Source organism: Lepisosteus oculatus, chromosome 20, assembly GCF_040954835.1.
Source record: "Lepisosteus oculatus isolate fLepOcu1 chromosome 20, fLepOcu1.hap2, whole genome shotgun sequence".
Classification (NCBI taxonomy): domain Eukaryota; kingdom Metazoa; phylum Chordata; class Actinopteri; order Semionotiformes; family Lepisosteidae; genus Lepisosteus; species Lepisosteus oculatus.
Window position 1 is genome coordinate 12,077,213 of NC_090715.1, and position 23,748 is coordinate 12,100,960.

General features: G+C 42.9%; 1 protein-coding gene across 1 annotated transcript in view; it reads left to right on the top strand.

The window, feature by feature from the left end:
* The first annotated feature begins 1,399 nt into the window (after positions 1-1,399).
* znrf1 (zinc and ring finger 1) overlaps positions 1,400-23,748 on the top strand; it is a 50,806-nt gene continuing 28,457 nt past the window's right edge. The window contains exon 1 of the mRNA XM_006641179.3: positions 1,400-2,536. Coding sequence (XP_006641242.1) covers positions 2,149-2,536 — 388 coding nt within the window. The 5' untranslated portion in view covers positions 1,400-2,148. The remainder of the gene's footprint in view (positions 2,537-23,748) is intronic.

Below are 23,748 nucleotides of genomic sequence, written 5' to 3' on the forward strand. Positions count from 1 at the left end.
ATAAAGCACAAAACCGATTCAGCACCTCACCAATAAAGTCCAGCACCAACACAGCACTGATACAAAACAGCACTGATAAAATTCAGCACTGCTACTGCACAGTATCACTTCAATACAGCACAGTACTGGTAAAAAACAGCACTGACAACATAAAGCACAGATACAGCCCAGCCCTGATGCAGTGCTGATGCTGCACAGCAAAACTACAATACAGCACAGCAGCCAGTGGGTCAGCAAGTGATCAGTCGGAGATAATTTGCGACTGTGTTAATGACAGCTGGGCCATAGAAGTATGATTATACTCCCACACCCCTGACACTCACACTAAGTGTCCACTGAGGAAGTGGTCTGAGGCCCAAGCTAGGGAGGAGGAGGGGCTACCATGGAACAGGGGGTGTTCTTGACCGATATTCCTAGTTTAATTGGGGGTGGGCTATTTCCAGAACTTGAAAAATGCGAGGAACTGGGATCAGGCTGTTTACCAGGGGGTTTGCGTGTGAGATATTAATTGGATACAGATGTTGCCTCCTGGGTAAAGCATGGGTATGGTTTGTTCAGATAGCCAAGGCTGGTCGCCTTTGCCACCTGTGCTCCGGTTAAGCCATAATTATCAAGGTGATCTTCAGTACCTGGGATAATTAAACAATTTGGAATCCATTTGTAGACAATTCATTGGAAATTTTAAAAGTCCTGCAATTGTCTGGATAGGATGTACCAGGGTTGCTTGCTCTCATATAATGTAGGCTGTAGGTACATTTGTACACACTTTCTTAAGTCAATTTTAGTTGTAACAGCAGTTGTGTTTTACATTTGTACTTGCTGGACAGCGTAATCACAGACTGGAAAAAGCATATAAAATGATTTTAAACTGCCCACAAGAAAGAGATGTGAAATCTGGATATTTACTGTGTGGAAACATTAAAAGGTAAAGACTGTGAAGCATATGTATTTCCTTACAGAGTTACAGTGCTTTTCATTTGAATTACTATTTGCACTTTTTTGCACCTAGTAAAACATGGGGTGAACCTGTTATCCTTGAAGGATTGTCCTTGAACCAGGTCTCTCCCAGTCCCAGGCCTGGCAAAGCAGTATGTTCAAATAACAAAAAACAGTGATTATGTTTATAAACTATATATCCTCAAAGGGTTTTTGATGGATTCTTGGAAAGAACTATGAGGTCGTTTAAGGCGTCCTGATCTCGGGTTCACATAAATGATTCGTCAATTATTTTTAGAACTAAGATTTCGCAATACGAGACGCGTTGGATACTGGCGTCACTCCAAAATCCCTCCACGATTTTGGAGATCCGTTTTCAGAAACTATCGTCTGTGTACGTCTTGCGGCGAATAGGATCCTCGGTCCTCTTCCTGACTCCCCCCACCGCGCCAAAACTCTTAGCTGTGAAGTCGTTACCAGACGCAGAGCAGACGGCTGTTAGCGGATGCCCAGCAGTGACACGGTTAAGCGTCTGCCTTTTCTATCTCCACGCTTTTAATCCGCGTATGCGCAGTGAGCGCTTCTATTGTCTCCGACCAGCAATGTAAGGAGAAGCTCGGGGACCTTGCGAGCATGAGAGCGGAGGGGAGCGGCACACACTGACCCGACAGCGGGGGCATAAAATAAATCTGAGACCGATACACGCTGTAGCAGGGGAGCAGGGATACCGACTGCTGCGGTTGTCATGGTTCGCTGAACTGAGCAACACTTGTGAAAAAGGGGAAAATCCTGCTGCTTTTCTGAGTTTTTCCCCCCCTGCTTTTTGGGTGGCGGAGGCTGTTTATTTTTTTTTATTTTGGGGGGAAACGTGTTGCTTTTTTTTGTTGGTTTGTTGCTGTTGGTAAGGCAAGAGGCGACCCTGTGTTCTCACCATCGTTGTTTTTTCTGGGCGCACTGGGACCTTTAAACTCGCTCATGTTTGGTTTGGAGGAATGCGCTGTAACATTGGTTAGACACAGCTGGTTCAGGCAGACTTGACAAGCTGGGATTTTTTTTTTTTGCCTCTTGTTTGTCACCGGCGGTAACGGACCTGGGCTGTTTTAGTCCATTAACAGGGGCGCACCAGGGACCGAATTATCTGCCGGCTCTCGATTTTTTTTTTAAAAAGACCCGTACTTTATTGAACCCCTCCCCATTCTTTGGGAGCTGTGAATGGGGGGCAAACAGAGCACAGCGGGGCGGCCCCGGGGAGGTTTTCCGGGTGTGTCGACGGATGACAGTGCGGTGCCACCCGCGGCCCACTTCGGGCACTACCGAGCGGGCGGCGCTATGGGGCTGCGCAGCCGTTCGGTCAGCTCTGTGGCCGGGATGGGGATAGACCCCACCGGCGCGGTGCCGTTTGGATTTTATGGCGGCCGGGGGACTGGGGACACGGACAGAGCCGGGGCAGGGTCTGGATCCGACGCGGCACACGGGAACGGGTACCAGGAAACAGGCGCAGGGCACCACACGGACGGCATGCTTTATCTTGGACCCCGGGCGTCGCTAGCAGACACCTTGCCTCTCCACATTGCGCCCAGGTGGTTCAGCGCACACAGCGGTAAGTGCGGCGCTCTAATTGAGCTCGCCTTCGCCGCGGCTGGAAAGACAGATTTTTAATGAAGTGCATACCGTCGGTCTCGACGCAGGTTGCCGTGTAGCTCTGCTTTTAAACTTTTAATATCGCCCTCTCCGCTTTCCCCATTGCGGTTGATGGCTGCAGTGCAAGGAGCCGTTGTGAGCGAGGAGTCGGTCGGATCGCAGTCATTACGAAGCGTAAATGCGTTAACGTGACAGTTTTGTTTCAAGACCTGTGGAGCTATTATTAGGGTCCAAAACAATTTGTTCTCGCAATGAATGCAGTTCCCCGCTGCCACACAACTAGTCACAGTTTAACATATCAATTAACGGGAAGAACATTAAACTCAGGACAGACCGCTCATCATCGAGCAGTTTTTATGCGAATAAAGGTGAGCTCAGCCTTATCATCCTAACTGTAGATGAGCTTTAAGGCGTCAGTGGTGGGTTACACTCCAGGTGACAATCAGTTTCAAAAGATGGAGCCTTGTAGAAAAAAAAGTGTTCTCTGTTTGTGAAATGGTTGTCTTTAAGGTTGCAGTTTTCCGGAGAGATTCAATGCAGGCTGAGGAGGTGGAAAGAGTCAAGTAATTGTCAGTCAGAGGCTGAGATATGAAAGGTGCTTTAAGGCTGATGCCCATCTCTCTCAGTTGAGTCACGTACATTCTTAGCCGATCTGCCTGCTCTGAGCAGGAGTATAGTCACAGGCTGCTGGCTCTTTCAAGGTGACAGTCATGCTGGGTATTTGTATTTCCCTTGTGTAACCCAGACCTATATATTAGACAGTGTTTTGCCCCTTTGGCACTAGTTTACAGGACATTATATGTTTTCTCTAGCTGTCATGTAATGAATTACCATGGAGAAAGTGATACAGACTGCAGTTTGCACTGTCTACCCCTCTGACAGTGGGCTTTATAACTGCAGTCTGATCTTCACATGTGGGAGTCAGCAGTGCTCATACAAGACTGAGAAATTAAATGCCTGCTCAGTACAATGCTTGTCACTACATGGATAAGAGTCTGAACAAATTATCAGGCCCCGTGTCAGGACAATTGGATTGAATATTGGAATAATTCGACACACAACCTGTGAATTGTACTGTACTTGTTTATTAGGCTGTAATCTGTCTGGGCCACTGCTAAGGGTTCCCATAGTTGTTCATTATGCTGAATGCCTTGGTCCTCAAAGAGCCTAGAATTCATTCGGAAAGCACCGATTCCCTCGAGAGTAGTGGAAGAGACTAAAAACAGATGCTCCTGTGTTGACCTTGTTATAAAAGAGATCCACCTTGATATTGTGAGGAAAGAGAAGGGTGACGACACCTTTCCAAGCACATCTGTCAAGGGAAAGAGAGCAAGTTAATACTGGCTCTTATTTCTAGGACACAGAGATTTTGCTTTCCAAGTCCCTGGCTGATTATGTAGAGCTATATCCATTTTTAAGAAATATGGGGAGGGGAGTTCAAGTGGGGATGTGCGTATTACACCCGTTGTGTAGCTTTGGACACCCTTTCAAGTTAAATGAGCTTTTTGCCCTTTTATAAGTGTTACAGAAGAGAAAGCAACATCATAAATCATTATGGACATGCATGCTGGCACCCTGTTCTGGTAAAAGGTTATTCACTACTTTTTTGAGCAGGACATTGTCCCCTCCAGCTACACCAGTACTGATTTGCTGTTGCTTCCCAGTCTTTCCCATGCTGAAGCAGAGGGTCTGTCTCTGGCAGCAGTGCTCAGGGTTGGATAAGATTAGGGGTCTGAACTTCATGACACTGCCCAGGGTGCTCCCAGCAGACCTCATTGAGAAATGAGCTTGGGCTGTTTCTGGTTTCTTCAAGTTCAACATCTTGTGAGTATCAAAGTTGAGAAACAGGCTTAATATTTAATGTTTGCCACCTTATTTGGAGTACATTTGCATGCTGCGTGGCACGAAAATAGTGATAAACACATACGTTTCTTTTTCTCTTTCGTCACTATGGTTCACACACCAGCCTGTGGCCCCCAAGACCTTAAATGCATTGGGAGTGATTGCAGCCTGACTTCTGCTGACTCAAAACCTTGCCTGTTTTAAATAAGGGAATTTAAAGGCTGTTATTGTATTTTGTTGTAGATGGGTCTGTCTGTGTTATGGTATTAGGTTGAACATCGCAAAAAACGTTTCTTTGGCTGAGGGGGGTTGCAGTTACACCTGCTGACGAAACGCCCTGAATTTGAACTTAAACATATTGCAGGGAGGAAACTGATGGCTAAGCCAATGATGTCGATATTCACATGATCTCATTGGTCAGAAGGTATTGGATTGGATAACAACAGAACTGAGATTTCTGTTGCCAGTATGACTTGAGTCCACTGTGGTCAAGAACGGAAGGTAGACACCAGTGCATGTACAGTGGCCAGGCTGAAGAGACGCAGTGCACCCCACAGGGATGTTGATAGCCATGCCTGGGGGATATTGGGATTTTCTATGACTGCATTCTTTCAGTCAATCCAGGGCAGCAATGGAAGAATAGCACACCTTGCTTCACTTACAAAAGGCTTATTAGCTGAAAGGTCCCTATAAGTACTGTTTTTCAGACTTGAGGGTTCCCCCTGATCCAGCTGAAATGCCCCTGTTAAGCATGCAAATGCTCCACCTGGTTCTTGGCTGCCTGTTGCTTTGACTTTCAAAGCAAGCTCTTCTTCATGAGGCAGCTCTGTCTGGGCCTACAGGGATCTGCACAGCTCCTGTGACATTTCCCTGACTCTGAGGTGTAATATGTTTGTGCAAGAGGGATAATTGAGCAATAGCTTCTTCCTAGCAAAGACCAGGCTCACACTGTGATCCTTTACATTGAAGTCAGTCAGGTGGGACGTGTTATTTGCTTTGCATATCACCACAAAAACAAAGGAGACAAAATATGCAAGAGCTGTCCTATAATATTCTTCACCTCAGACCGGGTGGTTTGCAATGCCACTTAAATTATTGTGTTCTCAAAATTGTTTCTGCTTCATTTCTCCTCCTGAAAGTTAGCACCCATCCTCAGAGAAAATGGGGAGAAACATCTAGACTGACTTTTATTTTGTCAATACAGTGGACGTCAGTAAGTTTTCAAATCAACTTGAACGTAGACTACATGGCCTAAAGCGCTAATGCACACCCTGTATAAACAAGATGATGTTGGCAAGTTATGAAATAATGGAATGAAATGGATCATGTTGCCCTTTCTGAAGATTGCCATCCAGGATTGTGAATTCTAATCTATCTCGCCTTTGTCGAAGTGTCATCTTTGTGTGCTGTTCTGGAGCACTTCATCTGGTACCTATTTTAACAGTAGACTAGGCTTGAACTGCAGCTGCCTGACATTTGATCTTAAGTTAATGCTGACCAGGGCTGCAGTAGGTGAGCTCTTCTCCAAGGGGGTATGCTGGGAGTGCTGTAGTATAACTTACTGAAATCAAGTTTGTCTTTAGCTGCCTGCCATCATGTTACCCTGATGGGTTGTAGTTTTGCAGCCGAAGCTGCCAGCCTTTGATCCTGCTCTCTGTAAAAACTCCAGCTCCCCACCACCATCTGTACAAAGTGTTCTATTGTCAGTGCACTGAATTTGACTCATGAGGCTGACTGTTTAACTGTGTAGTATGTCGTGATGCAAAAGTGAGAATCTGTAACAATGGTAGAAGTGACTGTTTTTCTCGTGAAATGATATCAGCATCTGCATCATGCCGTTCATGGTGTGCAAAGCTAAGTTATACCAGATACAGCATGTTTGTGTCTGACCCTTTTGTACTTTTTTGTGTCTCATGCATCTCTCTGGTTAAGGCTGCTGATTGTGAACCCGGTGAGGCTCTGTTTTAGCATATCTTGATGGCCTTCGTGGTCAATTCTTTTGAAATGGATAATGTGAATAAATGAAAAGATAGTTTTTTTCCTAGCTAACATCTATTTCTATGGATTGTGTTTGGGATTTCAAATCTTCAGGTGTTGGTGACTATGACAGGTAAGAAAATGGTCTAGCTGCAGAAGTTAGAGAAGAAAGGAATGAGATGGCAGTTTAGGTGAGTCTGCACATTAGCGTTTGTGATGATCATGTACGTCTAGCCTTCTACACAAGAGACAGCTGGGTCCTGTGAAATCCTGTAACGAAGACCCTGGAACAGACCGGTACAGGTCACACTGCAGGCGTGAAAGGTTGTTCCAGTTTTCATGTGTGTTTTCATGTCTGATATTTGAATTGGTATGCAATAGGCAGGTGAGTCTGTCCTGAAAGGACAATTAAAGAGCCTTGCTCCTGGCGCGTGTGCTGAGCTCTTTCCATCACTTCTCTTTTGGCTTCTGTGGTCAGTACGAGTGTCCCTGCAGATCCAGCCACCCATTTTCTAACTGCTTCTTCCGACCCAGGGTTGCAGGGGAACCTGAGTCTATCCCAGCAAGCAAAGGGAGAATGGCAGGGTACATCCTAAACAGATGCCACTGTCCACTGCAGGGCAGACAGACACAAGCACTCAACCATTGGTGCTAGGGTATGTTTTCCCAGAAGCAATTAATCTGTCAGTATGTCTTTGGACTGTGGGAGGAAAGCAGAGCGCCCGGAGGAAACCTATGCAAACACGGAGAGAACATGCAACATACAAACTCCACGCAGTTTTGGAAGTGAAGCAAGAGCCTCAGTACTCTGCAAGACAGCAGTGCTTACCTCTGCTCTTCCATTACTGCCCCACCATTCACCTCAAGGATGTCAAATCTCAGCTTTGACAGCTCTCACCGGCGCTAAGGGTCAGATCTTTAAGTCCACATATGGGAGCAGGAAAACCCTTTTTTTTTTGTTGCTTTTTTCACTTAAGTAGGTATTTTTTTGGAAAGTTAGCCATGGTGTCTCCTTAAAGGTAAGAGGAAAGAAAGTACAGAAGGTTCGATAAATCCTGCTGTGAATTCCACTCTCCCACTAAGAAAGGAAACGGGCACCTAAATGAACTGAATATGTTGTGAGAGTTGTTTGTAAAGCTCATGCTGGTGAGCAATTTGGATGAGAAATGAGTCATTTAAGTTACCCAAGATTTTCCCAGTAAAGTGTTTTCAAGGGAACTTGGAATAACCAGACATGCAAACATGCTGTTAACTTTGTCGTGTAAGCATTGAAAGTCAGTTGAAGCAGCCACCTGAAAGTCACTGACGTCTCCCTTGTGCCAAGCATGCCTGTAGAAAATCAGAACAGCTATGATGTGAATTTGTCTTCCCTTTGTTCCATTCAATTCCCAAACGTCTTTGTCAAGTGGCTCCTTATGAGAGGAAAGCCGTCACAAATTAGATGTGTTCAGATCAGCCAGAACAGACAAAAAGAATTGAAGAAATTAGGTTCTTAAAATGATGCTGTTTGTTAAAAGCAGGCCTCAGGCTGTTATTGGGAGAAGTGGTCAGGACACTGGTCGCAGTAGGCTGTGGGTTCACATTCAGCAAAGGGCACTGCTGTTGCACTCTTGGGTACTTCACTCTCATAGCTTCAATGTAAAAGCACACAAATCTAAATCAATTTGGATAAAAGCATCAGCCAAATAAATGACAAGCCTGAATAATGGGTGCAGCTGTATTACAATGAGCACGTCCACTAACGGGGGGATTTGTCTACTTTACCCATTTTCATGAATGTGTGCATCAGGCCTTGTTGACACATTTTTTTTTTGCCTTCTCCCTTCTCCCTTATGCGCTTATTGTTCTGTTGCTTTAAAAGATGCTCATTATAATATGATTGGACTCTGTGTCCGTGGCAATGGGATTTCACTTGTGGTAGGAACAAGTGAGATTCACAGTTTAAGAGTACCAATTTATAATCCATGCTTCAGACAGTGCTTGTATTTACCTAGTGTTGCTGGTGCCATGTCATTGCTAATCTGTCAGTTCTGCCATTAGTAAATCAATAAATAACTGCACAGTTTGCAGACACTTAAAGCAACAAAAGAGACTAGAAGTTGAACTGTTCTTAAGCAACTGTAGTTATTTTCAGTAGTGCCTTGGTTTTATATCTGGAGGATGGCAGTGTAATTAAGTTAAGTAAGGCAATGTCAGCATGTCGCAGACATGGGATTTGAACTGGCTACTTTCTGGTCACACTCCATTTTCCTTAACTATGGGATCTGACACTTGAGTAAAACATGAGTAAAATCTAATCGCTCCGAATGACTGAGCAGTAACCACATCAAAGAGAACAAGCCATGTGCAGAGAAATATTTGGACAGTGAATTTATCATGTGAGCATATGACCACTACATTAACAAATGTGTGCAAAGAAAATTGGAACTTACACAGTCTGTTTTCACTGATGCAGTGATAACATGAATACTTCTAGAAACTGATAGAGAGCATACTTCAATGCTTTTGCACATTATGCACTATTGAAAAGTACTTTCTGAATCATTCTCAGTATGTCTAACTCTTTAAAGTGGAATGTGTTCTTTCGTCCTATTCAAAATGTACTCAACAGTACGCTGTATATAGTGTATGGGTTACACAATGTTGTACCCTCCTCTAAAAAGTGGTTCTGTTGGGGTTTATCACCCTGGATTTGTACAGTTTTTATTTTGTGGCATCTTTCATGTTGGTTGAATTTGCCACACATGTTTTTTAAATAACTTGCTCAGTTCGTGGTGAAAATCACCTAGAGTTAACAGCAGAAAATATTTCCCTTGGTGCAGGAGTTTCTCTGTTGATTCCTCTTCTGGCGGGACTGCAAATGCACTGTTAGGATTAGATAAATGTTTTGGTTTTCAGTTCTTAGGCAGTGAGGATTTAAAAACAGCTGCAGTCTTGAAGAGAGGACGCCTGGATGTGAAACTAAGCAGGATCTTGCTGGTGAAGGACACCCACGGGGCCCTCCTGAGATCTGCGCAGAGGTGTGTTTTGGCCAGCGGTGCTGGGGTTATTCTCAGCTGTTTGTTTGCAGAAAAAACCCAGCAGAGCTGTTCCAGTACTGAGCCGAGAGCTGCTCGGAGCTGGTTTTTGCAACTTAACAGGGTGAAACTTTGCAGGTTTCCCGCTAAAGTAAGAGCTAGAGCAGAATGCCAGCAGGGTTCAAGATGGAGTAACACTGATAAAAGGTTACCATGGTAAACGTATGGTTTTTAGATGCATTCCTTTTTGGCAATGTTGGAGAACAGTGTACTATTGTAAGCACCCCATGCCCTTGTTAACCCTTGTAGTCAACATTACAGCCCTTGGGCTTGGAATCTCCTGTGGTTCTCGGGGTGTTGACACCCGTTCTGCCCAGGAGGGAGAGGAACGTTCGTCTGACCTGCCGGCTCATCGGTGCCATTCGTCTTTTCGCACGCTGCAAGCTCCACGCTGCTGGCGCCCACAAAGATGCAGGCTGCCAGCAAGCTGAGACGGCCTCGCCCTACCCTGGAGGCACTTTGCCACATGCGCTGCCCAGCTGAAGTCCTTGGTAGCGGCAGCTGTTGACACAGCCCAGTATCCTGGATCGTAGGTCTCTGCCTGTTCCCGGGGGGGGGGGAGTTTTACTGGTCAGGCCACTTGGGAGCTCCCTAAGAATTCAGTTCGAGGAAACACCACAATTATCCCAGAAATATTAGAAAGGGACAGCACAGGCCCGTTAAAGCCCCAGGACACTGTAGCAGAAGTAAGGTGGAGCCGTGGTGCGCATCGTGATCATTTCACCATGGTGAAACTTTACAAGGCAAGCCAGGCCGTGAACTTCGTCTTAAACTAGTTCACGGCATAGGAGGCCAGGCTGCTGTGTGTGACGCTGAGGTGCGACTGCCAGTTCTCGCCTTTGTGAGCAGGAGTTGCACTCACGAATGCTGCTTTTCCCAGTTATTGGAACACTTTTTGACATGCATTTGAAGCTTGACTCTCAAAACAAAAATGTGCCAGACCTCCCCGTGCAGTGATATCACATTTCTAATTGCAGGCAGTTCCTATATTATATATTTCCTGGTACAACATCTCAAGGTGCTGAATAGCCTTAATATTAGAACTCAAGTTGCAAGCTCAAATTAGCCATGCACCAATGTAAATAACACTCCCATTTCAGGTTTTCGGAGCTGCAGGCTCAAACTGTACTGCTGGAACACCTCCAGGTATCTATGCAGATATGTTCTATTGAAGGCTGCTATAGCCAACACCTAGAGTTGGGCTCTGCGACAAGGCAGACCTATAGTGGTTCCTGCTGATGTGCAATAGCAATCTGTATTCAGTATGTGTCCTCGGTTAGCATACAGGTCCTGTGAAGTACTTAGGCAGCACCACTGCTCAAAGCTCATGTTCTAGGTTTGTTTTTCTAGGTTTGCTTCAACAAAATAGTTGTCTTTGATTTTCTCTAGGTCTCATAAATGCCGTAACCATTTATATGTAATAACCACATAACCACGGTGAGCAGCTTATATTAATCAATGCACAAATGCTTCCCAATCGATCGATTTTATGTTCTCCAGAACCTAATCCTATAGTTTCCTGCAGGTTGGCTGCCCCTGGCTGTTTTGGCAGCACATTAGGTGTCACTGAGGGAAAGTAGGTCACCACAGGCCCCGAGAAAAGCTTAATGTCTTCTCCCCATAGGCTGACTCCTGTTTTACAGTACAGGCCTGTACAGCTATAGGCCCAGGGCTGCTGTTGCCATGGTAACCCCACTATCACCACATCCAGTGTTTTCAGAACTCGGTGCACCCACGGTTCCTGCCAGGCCTAGTGTCCCTCACCCTCCGGGACACGAGGAGAGATCTGGGGAACAATTGATCGCTGTAGTGTTCAGCATCTGCTGTTGTTGGGAGGAGAGTGGTCTCTCCTTCCTCAGATGTCAGCCCGTTTTTCTTTGTTTCCTTTAGCGTGCCCTTTCAGAAGAGTGGTACCTTGAGTCTTCCTTACTGCTGTTAGGAGATTTCTCGACGTTCATAGCAGTCATTATTTTATGAAATTCCGTTAAAAGCAAATGTAGGAACTCGGAAGCGCTTGAATTTGGAGTAGCGTCACCAGGGACTGTTTCTCTTTTCTTGTTTTGGGGCGCATCGATTGCATTAGTATCCCTCCAGCCAGCTGTCACGCCAGTAACGTGGCTGAACTAACTGAACAAAATCGCAGGTGGTTTAGAAGTGAGGGGAGGGGATCCACATGTTTACCGTTAGCAGGTCACTTCTGCCAGGAAGTGTCTGTCGCCCACACTGGGTTTCCGCTGTAGTCGCATTGCCCTCGATGCGGGAATGGTTCACTCTGCGGCAGAACGCAGTTTAATCTCCCCCAGTGTCATTTTTCATGTAAACCTAACAAGAAGACGCTGGTCTTACAAGATAAACGGCTGTGGGGGTAGGCTAGGAAATTGTGGTTTCATTGCTGCTCTTCAGTTTGCATCAGTGTAAGGCTTGATCCATTCTTGGTTCAGGGGGGAATGCATGTCGGATCTCAGTTTTCCTGGGTAGATACTACATCAGTTGTGGTTTCGTGTGCTTAGTATTTGGCTTTTCCCGATCCTCTTTATGCACACAGGCATGCCGCAAGGTGCTTTCTTTACCAATTTTGCAGATGTTTTTTTATTTTTAGTTTTAAACAATCCATTGTTCTTTTAGTATATTGGTTCTTGTGAAATTATAAAAGTGTTTTAAGGTATTACCTTCTGGTTATATCGTGCTGGAGCTTGTGTTTCAAGTTGCCTTTAGCTGTATTTATTGGAATTCCTTCCTGGGGTTCTGTCTGTGAGGAGTTTGCATGTTCTCCCCTTAGACGAAACGGATAGAAAATGGATGGGCGGCCGAAGTGAATGCTCCGGAGGGCTGCTTTGCTGACCACTACTGACCACCAACACAGGCTCAGCCCACTGGTTCACAAAAAAAAGTTAAGGGATTGGCAAAACAGATCAAGACCACCTGACAGACCCCTTGAGATTCAACACTGAAGCATAACTGGAGGATACAAGTGGAAACTAATGGAAAGGCTTTTTAAAACTGGAAACAGAAGGTACTTTACATAAAGGGATGTGGGTGTCTGGAACAAGATACCCAGCCACACTGTTGAACTGATGCCCCTGGCCTATTTCAAGAAACAGCTGAATTAGATTAATCAATTAATCAATTAGCGACCAAATGACTGCAATGAGCTGACTAGCCTCCTGCCATTTGCAAGCTTTCTTTATGGTCTCGCATTTCTGTTCAATATGTGTCTGTGCTGTTTTTATTCCTTTTTCACTTCAGCTAGAAAAGGGAAGTAAAAAAATCTAAGCTTTATGGTTCTTTATTTTAATGTGTTGAAGACTTGAAGTTTCTTTTGCTCATGATATTAAGAGGTTTCAGACTGCTTCAGGAATGTTGCACAAGTACATAAAGTAAAAGATGCAAATGCTACTAGGAAGAGCTGTATTAATACATCAGATCTCCCTGCACGGTTGCTTCTGTCTTCATTCTGATTGGGCTGGAGTTGAGGCTGTACCTCTGATCAATTTAATACAATACTGTTACGATTAAGAGGACCATTACTAATATTCTCCTCAAGTCCCAAGAACAGCAATAATGATTCTTTAACTAAAACATACTTCATGTATTTGAGAGAATTGAGTTTCTTTAGTTTAGAAAAAATACTTTAAACATATTTGATTTGGGTATTTAAAATCCTGATGGGCGCAGACAGAAATGAGCAATTATAGAGAGCGAGCAGGTTGCACAAGCTTCTAATGCACATAGAAGAGTTTCAGGGTCAATTGCTGACTCTGGGAGTGTAGCTTCTCTCTGATCCCTCAGAAACCAGCTGGAAAAGGCTCCAGGTTTGGTCAGGTGGCAGAAACCAAAAAAGTTTTTCTTTCTGGCCTTTCTTACACTGCGATGACCACATTAGCCTTCACTCCAGGAGCTTTCTTTGTGCTGTGCTTCTGGTGCACATTCTGTTTACACCTTTCAGTTGCCTTGCACACTGTAAATTGCCCTTTGAAGGCAAAAAGGATCGAAAGCTTCATACACTTCTATTTTCAGCTTGTATCTTGCAGGCAAGGACTAAGAAGGAAGAAAATGGTATAAAAACACATTTCCTGTTTCACGTTGCAACATCGCATTGTAGCAGTTAGCAGACCATGAATTAAACTACAAAGCTAGCGAGTGGTCAAGGCTAACCTCCTTGTTGCATTGACAAGACTGCACGATTTCCTGGCAAAGACCATTCTAAAACCAGTCGATCACAGTCTGTTCACATGTCTGTGCAGGCTTTTGTATATCTTGCTTGTATACATTCTTATATTTTTTAGTTCTAGTAATTCTATGAAATGTTCCATCTTGGTGAAAGTGAAAATGTTCCATACTGTTTTTTTTATTTGAAATGGCCCACTCATTCATTTCTTGTTCCTTGCAATACTTCCTGTCTTTTTAATGCAACAGTGACCTTTCTCATTACCGATACAGACTGCAATGTTGAAGGTGTTAGGAGTTCTTTGCAAAGACTGCACATCAATTTCACTTGATTTCTGGATTATTGTATGGCCCTGTATATCCCATGAAAATCTTCCCGAAAGTGCGTGCAGTGCTTTAGATGGCAAAGAAAGCAAATGATTATATGCCCGAGGGATCATTAACGCATCTGATGAAAGTATGCCTTTATCTCCATGACATGACCTAAATGGAAAAGATGGTCTGGGTATTCTTTCAGTCCAGTCTATGCCTCATTCTTTGATTGGAGGGGTCCTCCAGGGAAAGACCTCTGACTAGTTGAGGTGCCTGCAAGTTTCTGACAGGGTCAGTGTGCCTGTCTTCTTGCTAACATTAGAGCCATACTCCTAGCTTGAATCCTCTCTTCATCACAGCCAGGCTTGGGGAGATAAGTGGTAAATCAGGCTCACTGGGCTTTTTGGGCTGGTACTGTGAAAGTAAGTGGTAATCATACAGTATGTAAAGAAAAGAGATGGCATTTTAAGAAAATTGAAAACCGGCTATCTAGGAATGAGTAACAGAAAATGTGCCTTAAGATGCATCTCTGTAAATCATCAGATCAAACATCCCAACTACTCTTACCGTCTTTGCAAAGATAAGAATAGATAGGAATAACTCAAACTTATCTTGTCAGAATTTGGAACAGTGCTTGTGTTCTGTAAGCATTGAACTGTAATTCATGTTTGTTTTGTCCAGTGATCTTTTTTCAGGATCACTGTGTGCTGCACAGAGACTCAAAGGTACAAGTTGACAGCAGAAAATAATCAGGCAGCGATGCAGCTAGGTATTGATTTCAATTGTGGATGTAACTTTAAGATCAGACTTGCTGTCTTTCCTTTAATTACATCACAGATTTTGCCTGGGAAGCAATTGCAAAACCACGTTCCAAGTTGCCAAGGTAAATGAGATTGGTTTGTTAAATGAACAGAAGACATTTAGGACAATTTGAATAAGTACTGTTTCTTTAGGCAGTATTCCAGCATGTTTAAAAAGGCTCAGGACCTAATGTATTTCCTGGTTTCCATCTAATTTAAAGAGCTGCTTTTCTTAGGTTTTTTTAATGATAAATGTGACCAACAAAATTCTGGATTATAAAACATCTTTAATTTCCTACAGACATTTCACTCAGGTTTCTAGTTTTAGTTAAATGCTGAAACAGCTCTCTGTAGGGTTGTAAATGATATTTTAATGCTGTGTTATGTTTTTTTTTTATTTTATTAATTCTTGGCACTCCTGAATTTAACTGGTGCCCCAAGGAATGTTCAACATTTCATGTCACACTTAGTACCTGGAGCTTCTTCATGAGAAGGAACGAAATGAAACTGTTTGGCACTTTGGAAGGAAAATCCTGGTAATTCCAAGTTTTCCTTGGCTCCACTCGCTGCTCTGTTGAGAGAACCCCAAGAGATCTGACCAGGCTTGATATTAGGGGTACAGAATGTCCAAAAACCTTGGGGTCGCGTGCCCTTTTTAGGAGGGGTGACTAAGTATGCTGGAAAATCGTAGGAGGAATATAAACCTTTGGCAGTCGCAGGGAAGTCAGAGTCGAACCTTCAGCTCTCTGAGCAGCGGGGGCAATCAATACTTTACGCCCACAGTACCCTGGGGCGAGGTAGGTGGGGGGACAAGAGGCAGATCTTTGTCCCATCAGAAATCCGTAGCACATGGGTACAGTGTTTATGAGGGCCATTTAGGGATTATCGGTTCTTGTTTTCTTTGCTTCCTAGAGCTTAGAAATAAAAGATTTGTCAGTCTTGCATTTGGAGATGTATTCAAACTGGAAAAGAAAGTTGCTGCTGTTTTGTGTGGTGCCAAGTGTCCATCATGGCACAGTTCGGTAATGGCCAGTAATAATGGCCGTCAGTAAATGGTAGTTAACCCAGGGTGATTGTACCAAGTGTGTCATGCACTCTGTCTAGTAGATCTGCCAACTCAGTTATCTGTTTTACGGCAGACATCAAACTGCCATCCTGGTTTTATTGTCCCTTCTGTTATTACATATCTGACTGGAAAAAGAAAGTTCTGACGTTTTGGTTCCGTCGTCTGGGTTCCTCAGATATGTAGCATTGAGATCGGTCAACATGGGTTACTTGTCTCTGGAGGAACTCTGGCGACATTGCTACCAGGATGCTTGATGGTACTTGATTTCTGTGGAGGCTAGATTGTGGAAACTCTTCAGGTAAATCAGCAGGGCAGTCTCAGAGCTGTTAGAATCTCATTAATCACAAAAAAGTCTCCCTGAGCGACAGGTAATGAAAAACAATTTGTCTTTCTGGAGCTTTATTTTTGCAGCATTCGCCTGGAGAATACAAACGACTGAGGCTGGGGAGGGGGGGTAAATGTTTTCCAATACTGCCACATTGTTGTTTTCATTATCCAGGTAGGTCTTGGGCACGGAGCTCGGGAACTCTGAAAGCGAGATATTGTGAAGTGCCAGTGTGATCTTTCACATCTGTTTGACATGTCTGCAATCATCGTTTTTTCTCCATGGGCCGCTGATATGATGAGTTTTGTAAACTAAGGATCCCACGATTTCTAAAAATATTTCTAAAATTTCATGATTGGAATGGAGGGACACACTCCTTACCCAACAGCAGTCTCTTTTGGGAAATGACTTGATGCGATTCTTGGGTCATTAAGCTGCTAACAATCAAATAAGCAAGATGAAGGTGCCGTTTGGCCTACTTCATGTTACCAAGCTTTCTTTTTAAGTTTAAAAACATGTCAGGATGTGGGACAATTTTAAGGGAAATTATAGGCATTCTGCTTAAGCCGCTGGAACAATGTGTTGTGATATGCAAAATGGAGTTTTCCCCATTTTCTGCTATTAATGACATTTCGGTGGGGTAGCATGTCTGAAGCTGGTTTGCTTGTATCGGAGGTAGTAGCAGTGAACCCTGACAGACTTGTAGTTAAAAAAAAATGGCCAGTTAGCCATTAGCGAGTCTGTAGCTCTTACTGTAATATTAGGGGAATGGGACACTTGATTGTGTGGGAGAATGCAATAGAATTTCCTTCGCTCTCAGAATTAAGAGGTTTTAAAATCTGAGAATGGAGAAAAGCAACGTTCTCTCCTTCTGCCGTTTCCATGGGAACTGCTATTCCTAATTCTGTAAGGTGAACTGTTGAGCTGAGGAAAACTCAGGCAGCAGAAATAGCTGTGGTACAGTTGTGGTCTCCGACCCCCCCCCCCCCTCAATTTCCTTTGCCTTGGATTGACTCATCTCACTGATTTTATGTACCAGGTGAGCTGAATGGAGTCTCGTCTTTCAATACCTTTCAATGGTGTTCCTTTTCAGTGGTCTTTCACTACATTCGAATGCGTTCGACATGGTGCAGGTTGGATCTGCACTGGTCTGGAGCTACCCTGGCTGTCTGGTATGTTTCAGATCAGCTTTTCTAGCTCCATGTAGGGTCTTTCAGGAAAGAATTATCGACTTACACGAGTACACGAGAAAGTCCCTAGAAGTTTTTTTTTTTCTGCAGCGAAAATTCTAATGAAACTTTGGTAGTCACTGTAAGAATTTAGTCATTTTGTAAACACATGCGAATAAAACCTTAAGGGTTCCCCAAACACATTAAGACAAAGCAGAAACCTATACTAAGAAAAAAAAGATTAATACATTTTACTGCTAGCTAATTGTAGTGTGAACATAAAATTGAAAATGTAGGTTCTCTTTTTATAGAACAAACTGCAGTCTGTCCATTTCTGTTCAACCTGACTCATCATTTCAAGAGTTTTTTTTGTTTGCTCTTTTATATCTGGAACAGTTACAGAGGTGATGGGAGAAGTAGGTGCTCTCTAAGGCTATGCTGTGTCTGTCTATGTATGCAGGACTTCATTCTTTATGCATCCAAATAAATCGGGATGCAAAAGCTTTTATGAGAGGAAGACTTGTTTTCCCGTTCCAGAAATTGGCCATCGGTGCATTGATATGGTGTCATTTTTCATGTTGTGAAATATTACGTCAGCTGTTCCTGTGGAACGAAGGATTGGGTCCTGTGTAAATCATCACCTTCTGACCCACAAAGTCAGGAAATTGTATTTCTGTCTCCAGTCTTAAATTTTCCTACACCTTTAAGATGGAAGGTTTTATTCATTCCAACCTTGGGACTCACTGGGTGCTTTCAAACAGCAGCATTAGCTTTGAACATGTACAGTATTGTGAAAAGAATGAAAATATATATATATAATTATCTATTGCAGCAACAGCCTTATTTTCTGCCCTTGAAGAGAGGCTTGGCTGTTCTTCCAGGCATGTTTACATACTGTCATGACCTGCTCCGGGTAGTACAAAGGCATCAGTTGCCAATTAGGTTAATTAGAGCACTGTAAGAGGCACAATCCGCATATGTTGTACTGTATTTCTCATGTTATACAATGTTATAAAGACAGTGCTGGTGTGTCCCTGTATCTGGCATGAAAAGTAATTAAAAAAATCAAACTGGCTTGACATCATGGCAGAATTACTGCTCAGTGTGCTGGATTATTTCGGCCTGTGTAATGGAGAGTGTCCTTGAGTGGTCAACTTAAAATGGTCAAATTTATGACAACGGCATCTTCAGCTCCAAGCTGTATACTGTTGGTGGGCTTCACCTGAATGTAATTTAAAGAATCTCCTCAAATCACCGCAGAGAATCGGTGCCTGCCAGTGTTTTCTTGCATCCACCCATGTCTTTTTCTGCTTGGCGGCATCTCGGTTTTTTAAGCCAGAGGGTGAATTTGCTCCTCACTTGGTTTCTCTTGGCGTCCTCTAGGTTTACTCTCTCTGTTAAGTTGGTGAAGGCTGCCTGCGTCCTAGTTTTCAGACCCTTTCATAATTCTAAAGACCTGAGATCTGCCCGACCAACACATCCCAAACTCAAACGATTCAGTTGGATGTCACTTCCAAAGACAGTCCTTCATTCTAATAGGCGCTGTTCTGGGCACTGTTGTTGGGACTGCCTAGTAGGTGGTAGCCATAATTAGACACAATTGCACAACAGAATCTGGTGGAGTGTTGTACAGCATAATCATTACTTCCTTTGATAAAGCCCTGCTTTTAATCCTGTACCGCATGGCCATGTATTGTTGAAGGACTAAGATAAATCGAAGTTAACGGCTCGGATCCTTTTGGTGGGCTGTCTGCTCCAGGTCCTTTAACTTGTGTGTAATGCTTCACATCCGTAATGTTGAATTAACATCCGTCTCCATTTTGAATCTCTAAATATTCCTCTGAGGCTCCAAGCACTATTGTATTTGGGATCCTCCCATTATCGGAAAATCACTAATTCCTGATGAGGGCCATGGACACTTGGGGCCGCTCCCGGAAGCACAGGGCACAGAGCACAGGGCAGGACTACATCCTGGATGGGACCACAGTCCATCACATTTTCTCCATTTGACTTATCTGATGTTATATACAGTATGTTTGTGTTAGGCTCACAGAGACCTGACTTGAGCTCCAACCAGTATGTGTCTTCGGGGGCATGTCTGCAATTCTGCAACAAAATTTGCAGAAGCTGATGATTGTGGAATCCTTTAAGAGTCACCATGGTGGGAATTCTGCGGTATTAAGCTACGCTCAAACTAACAAGCCAAGTGAGTTGAACGACTCTTTCCTCCCTAATTCGCTTGGCTCCCAGACAACATTACTGAAAGTCCCTGTGTGCTCCTTTAGCATGGAATCGTTTGAATAAAATAACAAGTATAGATTACATGAATAAAATAAAGGCCACGTCTTTATTATCCGTTTTAGTGTTGGTTCCTCACAGAATTATAACACTTTAACTTAATAAGCTTTTTTATAATTCTTTAATGGATATTAACATGTTGTGTAGGTTGTCTTCCTTGCATTATTGAATTCATTGTTTCGTTGAATTTCAGAGCTTTAAACCTGCTTAATCCAAGATTTACACTGGTGCGATCTAAACCCTTTCAGTCAATAAAATCCTTTCTGCCATCTTCTTACATATGAACTGGACTCTTAACAGGCTCTCTATAACAATTAAGGTGCTGATGTTGAGACTGCAGTGGAGTCAATTAGAAGGATCAGGGGATATGTAGCCCTGGATTACGGGGTTAGTTTTATCCCACATTTGAGATCCTTATAAAATGCTTGAATGGTTCTTATAGAACATTCCTTAACTGTGTGGTAATTTGATTGACATTCTAAGCCTGAGGTTTTGCCTTATATTAATTCTAAGAGACCTAACCTCCTGCACAATACAGTATATCTTCGTCAACTATAAAACCCCATTTGAAATGTTTAGCTCCCACTTTCTTTGCAACTGGTGTGTAAATACTTGAAATTATCTAATGTTTTGTGCTGAAGTCTTTTATCTCTGGCCTGTTAACTACATGCTTTTTAAATACTTTCAATCTCTTGTACAGCCTGTGTGATTTGGAATGTTTCTGCAGTTCACTTGCTATAATGTAAAATGACTAGCAGACACCCTTGAGACGAAAATATAAATAATATAAAAACGAATGATCAATTGGAAGGTTTCAATCCTTTGCTCTTGTTATTTTAAAGCGAGAAATGCTGTGATGAACAGTAGATCCTGTATTCATGCAGGAGCTCTGAAGTTAGCTTCAAAGGTATTTCTTTCAGTAAATAAATTCAGGCCTACAGGAAGCAGTATGAGATGTACTGTAAGAGTCTTTTGGAAGAGTTGCTGCCATCCTTTATCCTGTAGGGAAATGAGCCTGTCTCCCTTTGTTACTCCAGACATTATCTTGGTCTGACACTTTTGTTAGGATTCCTACACAGGGCTGCTCAGTCCACGCACACAATGCTCTGATACTGCAGCATGGCAGAGCTCCCTGAAAGGAGAATTGGTAAGCTACAATGCCAAACATGAAAAAACGGAATTCTGGGATAACCTGACCCTCATTTGTCTTATGCATGTTTAAGGCAGTTGACATTTTTACACTGTCTCCCTGCACCTGGTTGACACATTCAGACTCTTCAGACCCATTTCTCCTGCTCACAAGTTAGATGGCTTTTCTTTCAGCCTCTGTGTCTAGGCAAACCTCACGTGTCACACAGAAGGGTTCAGCACAGTGAACCTGTGCCTCACACAAGTGATTACGGCTCCATGGACCCTATATTTAAAACTCGCTTTAAGCTGGGTGGAGAGAGTCATTCTTTCCTTGATCTTACCCAGAGCAGTAGTGACCTCTTTGTAAGCTGATGTCTGGCAACAGAAACCCATCATTTTCTCTGTGACGCTTCTTGTTGCTGGACAGTTCTTCGGTTTTCCATCCAGTTCTCTCTGCACCTGCCATATTATTGAAAAGGTAGACTTGACAACAGTTACCATGGTGGGTGGTGCTGTACTAGGCTGGCTGAGGTTTAATTCTGTGGTATCTCAAGTCTGGCCTTGTCAGCAGTAGTGAAGTGCACAAAAGAGGCATTCAAAAATCGAGTTCTAATATGGTATTTCTGTCTCAGTCGTGCTGTAAAGCAACAAAGAACCCTACTATGTTACTAGGTAATCTGATGAAACTGTACAAAAAAGAATCAGCAAATACTACAGCAGCCAATAGAAGGCTTTAATGTTGGAATCAATCACAGTTGCTCTGTTTGGTATCATGTTTTCAACTTGGAGAAAAAAAGAGGCAATTGTGTCACTTGTGCATTATAGCAGGGGCCATTGTTTCACCTTCATGTTTCATTGCAGGTATCGCACGCTGGCCAAAGGCTTTCCTCCTGAAGCAGTTTAATGGAACACAACTGTAAAATTAAAGAATCACAATTGGTCAGAGCACGATCATGAAATTGAGTGTGATTCTAAAGGAAAAGACAAATCCCCTAAACTTGCACCTTCAGTTAGTTACAGTGTTCTTTCAATTCAGGATAGACGCTACATGTCTAATGATGGACTACGTAGTTCTTCATTGCAGACATAAACATTTAAGACATAAACTTGCATTTTACTGAGACATTTCTAAATCTAAACTCATGGACTTGGAAGTAGCTTTCATCCCCCATATAAAAGAATGTTTCCTTTTTAGCTGTCGCACAGATTTTTTTTAGATGACCCTGTGTTTCGCTCAGATTGTCGCGTTGCTTTTGCTCGAAAGTTGAATGGCTTGTGAATGGTGGTTGCTGGTGAGGGTAGTGTAGCATAAATGAATGAGTCTGCACACCTGTAGCCTATGCGGAGTAACTCCGTTACACTGGTAGACAAGTCATTTTTTTAGGCCATTTCAAAGTAAAATTGGTCTAGTTGTACTGTGGTAAGGGAATGGAGTTAATAATATTACGGTATTTGTCCATTTGAACTGTTGAATGTACTTGGTAATGAGCCTGTGTCTTCCATTATAAGACAAGGGTGTGACACTGAGTCACTCCCCAGTACTCACAGAGGCCTTCAGATCTCACTTATAGGATGAACAGAGCAGGCTACACACACTATATGCAAGGAGAGTAATGACAGATTTGTCATTAGTCAGCACCTTAAATTCTTATTCATCTGTGCTATTACACCACTATAACCACTGTGTAAACTCAACCCTATTAATTGCTAAAAGTCCTGGTTAATATTTTGAAACTATTTCTGGTCGATGCTCCACATTATTTTAATCCTCAATAATAATTCAGCAGCTGCAGGAGTCTGAAACAGGCTAACTAGCTGCATTATGGAAGCCGATAACCTGGCTGAGATCAGATCGATTAGGTACTAGCAACCAGCAGTGTCAGATGGACCAAATGGCCTCTTCTCATTTTGTCTTCTTAATATAGCCTATTTGAAATGTTGCAACTGAGTTACAGACTAGGGATATAAGTGCTCCAGTATTTTGAATATAGTGCCCATAATTTCAACCACATGGAAGGTTAACCCAGAGAGAGTAGATTATCGCTGTTTCCTTGCCCTGGGTGTCTACTGATGTTGGCTATCTAAGACTACTCTGCTCTCTCAACAGGGATAAAACACATTTCTGGGTTCTAGGCCAAACAGTCAGTCAGCATCTGTCTAGTCATTTCAAAAATAGATGTTAACAGAAGAGAGAAGCAGTACTTCAGTTGGGTTGTGTAATGCAGGATAGTGTGTAGAATTGCCAAATAACACATTCTTTGGATGAGAGATTACCATACATAACTAGACAGTGCTCATATACAGCTCTCAGTTTCAGTCTGAGGAAGCAGCAGTCCTGTATCTCAAGGTCAAAAAAGCCAGGAATAAGATCAGCATGCTTTAATTGAGCTGAAGTGTTTTGACTTTCAGGGCTTATTAATTCTTGCAACATTTCAAAGCAACGTACAGTATAGCATGTCTGTTTTTCAAGGAGAACAATGCAAATACTGTATATCTGAGGTATTTAGTATTGTGAAAGGGTCAGAAAATAATAACCCAGACGGTCTTTGCCAACTATTCACCAATTATTTTTAAGGTGGATATGCATTCAACATATAATATTGTCCACTATTCTTTATAAAGTGAAATATTCTCCTACAGTAGCAGCAAGTTGAAACAAACCCAAGGTAATGCATTGAGAGCTACAGTTCTGAGTTAAATTCTGTTAAATTCACAGATATTGCTCGTAAAAATAATGTTGTACTCGTACTTGCTGATTAATTGTGGCCTTTTGTCATTAATCCTGTTTGAAATTGGTGTCTTTTTTTTTAACAAACTTGCACAAAACTCTTTGAAGGACTTTCAGCAATGTCAGCTATTCTGAAATTCCTCATTCATTTTTTAGAAGACTGAGCCCAGGTTCTCAGGCAATAGATTATTCTCTGAGTGCTAAACTACTAGCATGTTAGATTAAGGAAGTGATGTATTGGCTCAATTTGTTCGTGTCATTTCACTGGCCCGTTTGGGC